The 12,418-nt window shown below is 33.4% G+C and overlaps 1 protein-coding gene across 1 annotated transcript; it reads left to right on the top strand.

Annotated features, from left to right (window-relative positions):
* Positions 1-2,627: 2,627 nt before the first annotated feature.
* LOC108223693 (uncharacterized) lies at positions 2,628-12,079 on the top strand. The gene is made up of 6 exons (XM_017398071.2): positions 2,628-2,995; positions 3,323-3,515; positions 6,640-6,726; positions 7,331-7,708; positions 9,870-10,017; positions 10,585-12,079. The coding sequence occupies exons 1-6, from the start codon at positions 2,925-2,927 to the stop codon at positions 11,682-11,684; spliced, it is 1,977 nt and encodes a 658-aa protein (XP_017253560.1). The 5' UTR covers positions 2,628-2,924; the 3' UTR covers positions 11,685-12,079.
* Positions 12,080-12,418: the final 339 nt, after the last annotated feature.

Raw genomic sequence — 12,418 nt, 5'->3', positions numbered from 1 at the left:
GGCTAGAGGAGGATGCAACAGAACCTCAATCTCTGACATCGATTAGTTTACCAGAACTGATCTTCTTGTTACTGTGGCTGTGTTTGTCGAAATACTTAGTATCATAGTACCATTATATATTGTGACAATTTAAATATCAGACCGAGCGAGAATTGAATTCGTAATATTAGAATGATAATGGATAACTTGAGTTGTTGAACTATTCCGTCACGTACGTAATTATATATGGATTTAGTTAGGAGCTTGCCATATTTTACCTTCTTGTCTGACCATAATATAAAATTAATATTTCTCACGATATTATATTTGTTGGGTTGGCCAATATCATTTCCTAAGTTTAAAAAAGCCAAGGACTAGTTCTTATTTTCTTTTCCAGACGGAAAAGAGTTGTTTGTTGGTGCATAATTGATGATATCTGAGCAACAAAAAGATTGTTTCACATGCAATTTCTGATGCTAAATCTGAGGACATAAATTAGTGATGACTTTCCAACAAAATACCACACCAACCGTGTCGTGACCAACAGATTGCCAAGGAAATGACATAAAACTATTTTTTGAGACTCTCGTTATATATAAAAACATACCCTAATCAAAATAAGCTAAATGTAAAGAATTTAGTATATGCTCGTAAACACACACCACATATACTGTTAAAATAGAGCATTCAATCAATGAGCTAGTTAGCATATAATTCGGTGTTTAGTATGTACATGGATATGTTAGATAAATGGCTCCTCTGTGCCCAGGTTTAGAGCATTGATTAGGTGTTATTATCCGTGCATCATGCATTACAGCAACATTGATTTCTAAACAGAAAATTCAAATGTTTCATATTTATGAAGCAAATTTAATATTTTGTTTATTTATGTACTCCCTCTATCCCATTTTAACTGATGTTTGACTTTTTGACACGTATATTGAGATGTAAAAAAATAATATCTACGCTCAATAATAAAAAGATTTAATTCTTATATCAAATAAAAGTTTAGATTCCAAACTTTTATTTGATATAAATTTTATAAACAATAATTATGTTTAGATGTGATTTTTTTAACACCTTAAAATACGTGTAAAAAAGTCAAAAGCAGTTAAAATGGGACGGAGGGAGTATTATATTATAATACTAATTATTTTTATTTTTTAATAATGTTAAAATAATAAAAAATTATAAATTTATTATTAATGTCAAATTGAGTGATTTTAGTTAGGTGCCTTATTTTAATTAGAAAATTATTGTATATGCAGGGGGGCCTCAATATTATTTATGTGATGAAATTAATTAAAACTTGTCATATAAATAAGATAAAGAATTATTTTATGTTCTCACAATTTTGCAAAAAATAATATATTATTGTAAATATAAAATTTAGAAGATAAATTAAAAGTACATGTAAAGTTAATATTAGTTTGAACCCGTTACAGCCCCGTGCAATTATACTTGCAACCCCTGCGTAACCAATTAAGTGAAGAGTCCGGATCCTCTATCCCCTCTTTGTCTCCGTGTCCCCTCTTTTTTATTGGTCCGTTCTTTTACTTATCACGTGATCTATAATTCTATAATTCTTATTTATTTTTTCACGGAGCTTATTATATAAACTTTTTCAAATCTATAGAAATATATCTCAATTATTTAAATATCTTTTTCATATAGTACATAATCAACTAAAAATATTTTTTACATGATATAAATATAATATTATATAGTAACTTTATTTTTATGTTTTCTACATGAAATAATTAATTAAAATTTTGAAAATTTTTATATTATTAAATTTAAAAGCAAAGATATACTTTATTTACATTATCTTTTCCATATAGTACATAATCAACTAAAAATATTTTTTACATGATATAAATATAATACTATGCAGTAATTTTATGTTTAGGTTTTTCTATATTAAATAATTAATTAAAATTTTGTAAACTTTAATATTATTAAATTTGAAAGCAAAAGAAAAACTTTCTTTATGACTTAAATTATATTAAAAAATTGAGATGTTATTTATATAATATTTAATCTAATAAAATTAAATTGGTATATGAAGGAAATTCACTGGTACATTTTTTTTGATAAACCAAACTATACATCATGGAGTTAATATTTAATGCAACAAAAAAAGATGATTGATAATATATAAAATTGAAGTCTACATTGAGAAGAAATAAATTAAGCCTGCAATTACAAAAGATTTTATCTCAGAGTTCACAGAAAATAACTCAGTTGAATACTTGTAATTTATTTGTATTTTGCAATGACAAGAGATCCCGTGAGAAGTAAAAGAACTAATCAATAAAAAGAAGGGGACACATAGGGAGACACAAAGAGGGGACCGAGGATCCCAGACCCTTAAGTGAAGTTCATTTGGCTGCTCATTATACTTTTGCAATTATTTTTAAAAAATTAATATTTTTATAAATATATTTAAAGTAAAATCGCAAAAGAATTATAAAGGGGGTATTTTTGACAGATTCACTATATTATGTTATAATGCTTACACATTTCTTCCGTTTAAAAGTTTATTAAAAGAAGACCAACGAATAATTTATTCACTTTCACCAAATCCACGATTATGACCCACACACCTGGTATTTAACCTCACACCGTCGATGTCAACAACTGGAGATTCGGCACACTGGAAAAAAAAAATCAAAATTATACAACAAGGTCACTTTCGTAATTTCACATCATTCTCCCGAATTCATTTTCCAGAATTTTTCCCTTCTCTGCCCGCACTCTCTCTCCACCGGTCTCTCTCAAGTCTCGCCGATATTCCCGACGGCGCGTGTTTTCTACGCTCTCAGCTCAGCTCGGCGGCGCGTCTTCTTCCATCACAACGCGGTATGAAAGCTGAATTTGCTTCTTAAACCCCCGGTTGTTAGTTAGGGTTTAAGTACCGGAATTTCAGTTGCGGAGAAATCACAATGATTGAGAACACGAAGAAGCGGAAACGCGGATTCATCTCCGAAGAAGACATCGCAATCGTCTTGCAAAGGTTGTTATCTGATTACATATAGATAATTGTTTTTATATAATATCTGTTAATTTTTTTTATAGGAGTGTAATTTGTTCTAGAAATTTTGAAATTCAAATTCATTTGAGCATTTCGGTGTAAAACAATTTTTAGCGCGACGAGAAACGTGAAAGTTACTGTTATGCATAAATTGTATGCACTGTGATGTTCACTATATTTGAATTGAATGTATAGTCTATGCTATTATAATAGATTATACTATCAGCATTTTGTGTGTTTGTGCTAATTTATGTGTTTATTTTGAATTATATTTATGTGTATGTGACGTAGAAGTTGTGATGTATGAAGGTATTCTCCAACTACTGTATTGGCATTACTTCAAGAGCTATCTCGAGTTGCGGATGAAAAGTTTGATTGGAATGAGATGGTGAGAAAGACCAGCACTGGTATATCTAATCCGAGAGAGTACCAAATGTTATGGCGTCGTTTGGCCTATAATACATCTTTAGTTGAAGTATTGGACGAAGAGGTTGAACCTCTGGTAAGTTTACTCGTTTATGAAAATTTTGTTTATATATTTGAATAGTTAAACCTCAATGAATTTGTAGGCTCAGGACTGGCAAAAAACCCATTCCTCTGAAGGGCTTCGCCTGTAAAAGGGATAAAGACTATGGAATATGGATTGCACCAAAAAGAGACTCAAATCAATAATGATATCAGAAGCATCATATATAATCAAGTCTAATTAGTATGCAGGGATTACGTCAATATGTTAGAGAACAGATTAAGGGCCGTAGTAACAGCTGGGCTATATTATAAATATATAACTCCACGTATATACCCCCTCCTTCCCACCCAAATGTTTACATATGGGTTGGATTAAGGAAATAACTAAAGGGAGAAAAAGAAAGAAAAGTATGTATAGTGGCAGGACCGATTAATGTTTAATGTATAAAGTGAGTATATTGGAGGAAAGTAGTGAATGTCTTTAATTTTTGTATTATAATTTTTTTCAATTTTTTTGGTAAATTTTAAAATGCAAAAAATTGGAAGGGACATCCCAAAATGTGAAGTGTAAATAAATGGTTGGGACAGAGGGAGTAATAAATATATAAATACATTTATTTATTCTTACAATATATATACACACAAACACACACACACTAATAACGATTATATATTTTCAGTTCCGTTCTCTATCAATCTCCCTTTGTTTTCTCCCTTATTACTTTCTCCCCTTATTAGAGAAAACTTGTCCACGAGTTTTGTAGAAGGCAAGAACAATTATTTTCCATGCAAGACCGGACTGGAATGAAGAAAAATTTCCTACTCTGCTTGAGGGACAGTGGTTGAGGTACAAAGAAACCCGAAACTAGCAAGTGAAGGGTATTAATTTTAGAATGATAAACTTGATATGATAATAAAAAATACGATAATGGTTCATATTTGGTTTGGATGCGGAGGTATTAATAGGTTTACATTCGAATAAAATCATAGTGGACCCAAATTTGAACACACTAAAAACAAATTGATCCTTGAGCAAAGGGGTGCCCGGTTCTACCCGGTTCATTTTACACACAGAAGTTTTAAGGGCTGAAATGTCAAAACTCGAAGCTTCAGCGATTAACAGTACCGGCTCTAGGGGGAGCTGGCCTAGGCCGGTGCCTAGGGCCTTGTTATTTTAGGGGCCACAAATTTTAAATATAGTAAAATTTTAATATGAGTGTATTTAATTAATATTTAAAAATTCTAAATTGAAGTGGACCAACTATCATTACACAAGTATTTTACTATAATAGTAATTAATCAAGTATTACTTTTGTGTCTCAAGTATCTATTTAAATAGCCACTTAAAATATATATGGAATAATACTGACAATACTTGTTACTGTACCTACCGCTAAGAGAAGTTTTTCCAAGTTGAAGTTGATAAAAAACTACCTTCAATCAACTATATCACATAAGAGGTTAAATGGTTTGACTATGTTATCTATAGAGAAGAAAATGACTATGTCAAAAGAGAGGTCGAATAGTTTGGCTATGTTATCTATAGAGAAGAAAATGATAGCTGAACTTGATTACAAATATTCGACTGAAACTTTTGTGCATCAAAAAGCAAAAAGAATTATTTAGGGGCCTCAATATTTTTCTTTTGCCTAAGGCCTCAAGTATGCTTGAGCCGCCTCTGCCCTCTGGTGGTTAAACTGTCAAATATCTGAAGTTAGGGACTGATTTGAAACTTTCTGTAGAAGGAACTCTTTTGTTATTTCCGGAAACTTCATGAAATGGACTATATTTTTAGAAATTTGAAGTTACCAAATAATTGTTCTGCAGAACATATAAAAAAAGGCCTACCACTTCTTATTTATGAAGCAGCGTTCACCCTTTTTTTCTAGCCTCCACTTCTATTTTCCCAGATTTGGTTGACTTTCCTTTTCCAGATTCCCCCCTAGGTCGAACAGTGATTTTCCGGAGGTGAATAGTGAACAATACTCCCCCCATCTCCCCAAAATATAAAATCTTAGATCTCCCAACAATCAAGAGAATTCGATGGAGAAGCCAAAGCTCGTAGTACCATTTGATGCAGGACAACATGTGGAAACAAAGCTTTGCGTATTGGGAACACGAAAAAGATAGCTTGGGTAGATCGCAATCAAGAAAAGAGATTCAAAACAGTGTAGATATCACTGTATATTGATCAAGTCTAATTAATATTAGGTGTGTACATCAATGTTATAAGAGAATAGAATACCTAATTAAATAACCTAATGGACTATGGACCGTAAGCACCAGGCTCTATAATAAATAAACTCCGAACCCCATTATTAATATAATAGATAATACAATTATTTCTATTTTCTACACTACACTACACACACACACACAATCAATTTTGTAATGAGTGACTAATTTAATATATCTGAATTAGACGAGTCATGACTTTAATACTTATCCCCACTAAGATGTAAGATGAGTGTGATTAAACAAATCTAGTTTTATGTTTTGTTGAGGATTGGTGTTCTCCACAGCTTATATTATAAATTAAACTAGCCGGTTATTATTATTGTATTATTAAACTACTTGCATGTAATAATGCTTTTACACTTCAACTTAGATGTTGGAGACATGTGAAAATAACAAATATGCCTCCAATGATATATATTTGGTGAACTGTTATACATAAGAAAGACATACTAATTAATGGAAGCATATGACTTTAATAGTTGGTTTTAAATATAATATGCATGTGATTTAACAATTGACACCGACACGATCAATATGTATATCAAATCACTCAATCTGCTCAAATGAAATTTATGCATAGGTGTATTGTCTTATTAGGGTCATTAATTACATCAAACTTCTTCAGCATAGGAAAAAACATTGTTTAGATGATATGAGACTTTAAGCATTAAACATGAAATGGAACATTGTAAATTGATAAATAGAAAATGCACATCATTGGAATAATAGGAAAAAAAAAAAAAAAGACACTCTGTGGATATCTCTAAATACCTGCAGCTTCTATTCCGCCGTATATGTGTGTATAGCGTTGTTACTAATTCAAACATGTGAACACATATGGTATTCTTCTGAGATTCAAAGTTGCTTAAAAAAAAGTTTCACTAAGATGAATATCATCTTTCTTTCATGTCGCTATACAGGATGATGACAGTGATCTTGATTATGAAATTGAAGCTTTACCAAATGTTACGCCAGAAGCTTCTGCTGAGGCTGTAGCATGTGTGAAGGTGAATTTCTACACTATTTGCTTATGCACAAGCATGCTGCTACTTTCACACAAATTATTATGTTTGTTTAGTCACTAAGTAACTTCTATGTGAATTTGAAGCATTACTGCTCTATATAGAAGTCTCAAAGATGTTCAATGATTAAAGATACAAGCTGAATTGATTTACATTGTTTAGAAATATAAATACGCGGCCAGTTGTGTTGTGTTGTAAGCAGAAGAAACCACATGATAAATTGATAATTAAAACAGTGTTTTTATTGAGCAAGATGTGTCCACATTTGGTTGACAACTATTACCAAAATTGTTAGTCTAAATAGATAGATGACTTTTTCCTGTCATACATTTTCTTTGGCTGGGGATTCTCAACAAAGAGAAATGCTGCCATTTTGTTACTTTCACCAAATCTATATTGGTGACATCACTAGCATTTTTGCAAAAATTTCAAGCAGTGCTTTTTTTTTCTAAACATAAATAAGTATCTCTAAAAATTGTTGTATAATTAAAATATGTGACTGATAAAGTTTCATGTTTTGGTCAATGTTCCATTGTATGTGGCACTTCTTCTCTGTTATGGTTTATATGTTAAACCATAATTTTGTCAGGTACTTGCTGCTTCTGGCATGCCAAGTAGCTCCACTGTACCAAATGGTTCCACAGTCGAGGCTCCGTTGACTATTAAGATACCTAGTGGACAAGCAGCTAGAGTTTCCTCAGAAAGCTTACATCCGTCAAGCTTTGTACGGGGGCGGACAAATATTACAGTTCCAGTTTCTGTCCAGAAACAGCCAACGTCTACCGAAGGGCTGGATACTGATGGGTTGGCTGGTGGCAACCCACCTCCTCGAAGGAGAAGGAAACCATGGTCTGCTGCGGAGGATTTAGAATTAATTGCTGCTGTAAAGAAGTGTGGCGAAGGTAATTGGGCAAATATATTGAAAGGCGACTTCAAGAGTGAACGATCAGCTTCCCAACTATCTCAGGTTTTTTTTTGCTCAACTGATCTTTGTTCTTTACTCAACTTCTTGATCCAACTTTTTCCGCGTTGTTGGGCATCAATTCTGCTGCACTATTAATGTATTACACGTGCATCAGTTTTCTTATAAACCTGCAGTACAGAATTTTTTTTAGTTGACATCTTTTCACATTTAAATTTCGTGATCCACAAGACATCTGCAACAATATACGTAGCACAAAAGACTACAACTACATCGAACTAGACCCCTATGACCAAATAAATCGAAAATGATACGAGATATACGCTATGCCAGGAAGAAAGTCCTTGCAGATAGAGATGCAGTAAATAAATACATGACCATTTTTCATTTTATTATTTTTTCTTCTAATTAAGAATGTAATTATATATGTTAATTTAAATTGAAACTGTAGTTACTATATGAACATCTCCTGGGACTCTCTGAAATGTAAGATTCCCATCTACATTAGGCGCAGATAAAGCAGAACAATGTGAGAAACTTATAGATCTCAACTGCATTAGAAAGCTGAGCAAAGAAAGCAAAGAAGAATCACATGATTTGTATGGGTTTGTGGTGCTCATCTTTAATCAAGCATGCTTGAAGTACATAGGGTCTAGGACTTCTATCAAACAATTGGTAGTACAAAACATAATATATTAAGATGCTCCGAAGTGATTCAAAAAAATAGTAAAGAAAGATGAGAGTCAAGTAGAGTTAAAACAAGCATGACTTGCATTACTACTCTTTACCAAGATCTGTAGACTGCATCTCACTATAGCTGATACCAAGATTCTCTAATTGATACTGATCACAGTCGGTAAGATGACTAGATGATATGAGAATTGGAACTTGGCAGCTTGCCAAGGAAAGTTTAAGTTGGCAATAATATGGCTTGGTACTAATGATCTAGGTATTAGGGTTAAAACTTGAATAGAAAAAAGAAAAATGAAAAACGAACAAAACTAGGCAGTTTAGTTGGTTTTATGGACCCCTAGACTCAACCATAATAAATATTAATATTTTCTAGAATATTTCTATTTTTTCCGACTTGTGATTTATGTTCTTTGTTGTCAAAGATAATTAGTTACTTGTTTTTTTAGGCTTTGTCTAATCATTCACTTTTGTTTTATTTTTATTTTTGTGCTAAACCTAAGATATTAGTAATATGTTAATTTACTAGATTTGGTACTTACTGAAAATTGAAATTTGATTTCGCATTCTTATATGGGGGTGGCAATATCAGACTCGACCCGATCCGCAACCCGATTTACTGAGGCAAAACCCGAAGTGACCCGACAATCACCTGATTGACCCGAAATTAGAATTTATTTTCTAGTAACTTCGATTTTCAGTTTTATTCAATTTTAAGTGATTTTAGCTTGACCCAAAATTGACCTGATTGCTGACACGAACACGACCCGTTACCCGAAATTGCCACCCTTACGCATTCCTATGCATAAATAAATATATTCGATGTCCTGTAATCTTTGAGTCCTGCAATAAATATATTTTACGCTGGATGAGGCTCAGTGTGCCTTTCATCTTATATAACCCCTTGTATAGCTGTGTCATCTCCATTTTAGTATTCCATGACCATAATTCCCTCTGACCACTGTTTATAGTTTTTACTTCTTGGTAGGAACTTCTGTTGCTCCATTAGATGCTTCATCTTTTCTAAAACTCTTCAATCGAAGTAATACTTGTAGCTACATGTTTGTTTCTGTAAATTAGTATATTGTATGTGATTGAGATAACTTGAAGTAATATGAGCCTCTTCACATTTGAATTTAAAAATTGTTTATATTTATAAATATGATACACCGGGCAGAAGTCTACATGTTTAGAATAATAATACTACACTAAATTACTTGACCGGATTGGGAGTATATGCAACAGTAAAGACCATTGTCAACTCCACTTTTCGCACGTGTTTTCTGTAAAATTGCCTCATTCTGAACTGTTTATGAAATAAACTATAGCAAATGTGTCACTATTCTATTTTTATCCAGTATGGCTGCAATGTCTAATTCCCCCAGGTTTCCTAGAACCCACCTGAGGAGAAACTTTCTATTGTATGTGTGTGATTGCAGTGGTCACTAGACATCTTTTGCAACTGTTTCAATCTTGGTTCTTATGCACTAATTTATATGAGATTCTGAAAATGCAGAGGTGGAACATTATTAGAAAGCGGAAGGGCAATTCTAATTTAGGAAGGAATTCACAACTCTCTGAGGCGCAGCTTGCAGCTCGCCGGGCAGTGTCTTTAGCCCTTAATATGCCTATGACAGATAAGCTGAAGGCATCTTTCTCCTCTGGTAAGTAGTTCTTCTGCATATTATTATATATACAAAAAAGAGATGGTTACCTAGCAACTAATCAAATATTCTGTAGCAATTTATACAAGATTTTGTTTTCTTCGGGTCATGCTAAATAATATACTGCCGGAGTTATCCATTTGCTGCAGTTTACTCTGTTTGGAAAGGTGCATTAGTAGTAAGGGGAACATTCATTGATTATCTGATAATAAGTTGTTAGCTTATCAGGTAATTATGCGATCTCGGTGTTGACTAGAGATTTTTAGGACAATTACTGTGCAATAATTTGGCAAGTGATCTATGTTTATGAAAATAAGTCAGGGAATTCATTCTAATCACAGCATTCACCCCCTCGCTCTCCACTGTTCTAAAGGGTTGTGATTGAGACATGTAGCACAAATTTTCATTTCACTAGTATTTGACTCATAACCCTAATTTCTTACTATCAAACTGGGCATTTATTCGTCTTAAGTTACAGATATATGCTTTAAACCTAGAATTCTAAACTTTAAAGCTAATTTTAGTTCTGCTTTTCTTACTCATATGTCCTCTGTGATTTGGAAACAGGTTCAACGAGTTTAGCTATTATGCCCAGCAACTCTATCCATTGTGATGCTGAAACTTCTGCAGGCATAAAGTCTGAACCTCAATCTGAAGTTGATTCTCTTCCAACCGTAACTCCACGGTCCAATATATCTTACCCAGACTCAGTCCCAACAATAGCACAACGATCAGGGATACTAGGACCTGCAGCTAAACAAGACCTTGTGAAAACTGCCACACAACAATCCATCGCAGCAGGGGTTTCATCTAAAGCTCGGATTAACTTAAAAGCTCAATCAATGAAGCACTCTCCTGGTCCAGATGGTGAGCTAGTAAAAGCTGCCGCAGTAGCTGCGGGCGCTCGTATCGCCACTCCATCTGATGCAGCATCATTGTTAAGGGCTGCACAGGCTAAGAATGCCGTACGAATTATGCCTGCTGGAGGAGCGTCTGTAGGGGCTGGTAGTGGAAACTCATTACCCAGTAATGTGCACTACATTCGTACTGGTCTGGCAACTACATTTTCCACATATTCTACTGTGCCGCCAAGTGTCTCACGATCTACAAGTAGTCAACACATTCAGGGTCATTCTGTGAAACAAGCAATTGTGCAGGGTATCCAGAGCCAGAGGCATGCCAGTCCTAAACTGAATGTATCATCTGAGAGAAATAAAGCTGTCACCTCTGGCCCTGTAATCAAGATTGAGGCTAACATTTTGGAAAATGTGATACCTAAATCCGTGGATGCATCACAAAAACCTAGTCAAGAAGACGAAGACAGTGACAGAGGGTGTACAATGAGGGAGAAAGAGCGTAACCATTTTGGAAATCCAGGGCAGGCCCAAAGACAAGTAGGTGATGGTGGACCTGAAGAGAAAATTAAAAAGGACCAAGATTTAATTTCCAGTGGCACACTATTGGCGCTCACTTCGAAGGATCTTGCAAAGCCAGTTCCAGTATCACATCAATCTGATACTGCCAACTCAAAAAGCTTGAGGGCGGAGGTAAGCGGCGATGGTGATTGTATAGATAATAATCAAAAAATGGGTTTCAGTGACAAGGAAAAATATGTAGTAGATGTGGATATCTGTGAAGATCATAATGTGGGAAAGAAAATAGATTAACTTGTTCCTTTGGATACTTGTGAATCTTAGTTTGTCATACAAAAGTTATGGAAAGCATGTTTATGGCCGGAGGTGACGGAAGAAATCTTGTATCAGCAAATGAAATGACCATGGAAAATAATATTGGAATGTGGATCAGTAGTTGTGGTGGAGGGTACATCCTATGATGGTTAAATCTTGCCTTCATGTCTGTTCTTTGAATTATGGATTTAGTTTGTTTATTGATAATGGATTTTAATGCTTAGACATTTGTGAAGATTGCAGGATGTTTCTTTGTCATAATTTTTTGTTAGAACTTGTAAATGACTAGGATAGGCCAAGTGGTTATTGGCAAATGGGCAAAATGGGTTTGCATCTGATGTAAGCGAGTATGAAATATGGAATGGTTTGGCTTATTTTGAGTCTTTACATGTAAAAAGTAGTAGGTCAGTATGAAATATGAAATGGATTCCTGACAACAAAAAAAGATTAAAAATATATGAAATGGATTCCTGACAACAAAAAAAAATTTAATCTAACTAACATATGTATTTAAATCTAACTAACATTTAAATTATTCATTCCATGCTGTTTTTATTGTTTTATTTTTAATTTTGCTTACCCCAAAAATAACATTCAAAACTAACAATTCTAATGAAATGAAAATATTTGCTTCATTATATTTGAATAATTATCTAATTTTAGTTTTCACCTCTTGTTTAAACTTTTTAATTTACCTTTAGTTACTCTGAGCT

The sequence above is a fragment of the Daucus carota genome, chromosome 5, assembly GCF_001625215.2.
Source record: "Daucus carota subsp. sativus chromosome 5, DH1 v3.0, whole genome shotgun sequence".
Lineage (NCBI taxonomy): Eukaryota > Viridiplantae > Streptophyta > Magnoliopsida > Apiales > Apiaceae > Daucus > Daucus carota.
The sequence above is the reverse complement of the archived record's forward strand: the minus strand, read 5'-3'. Positions and strand labels throughout refer to the sequence as shown.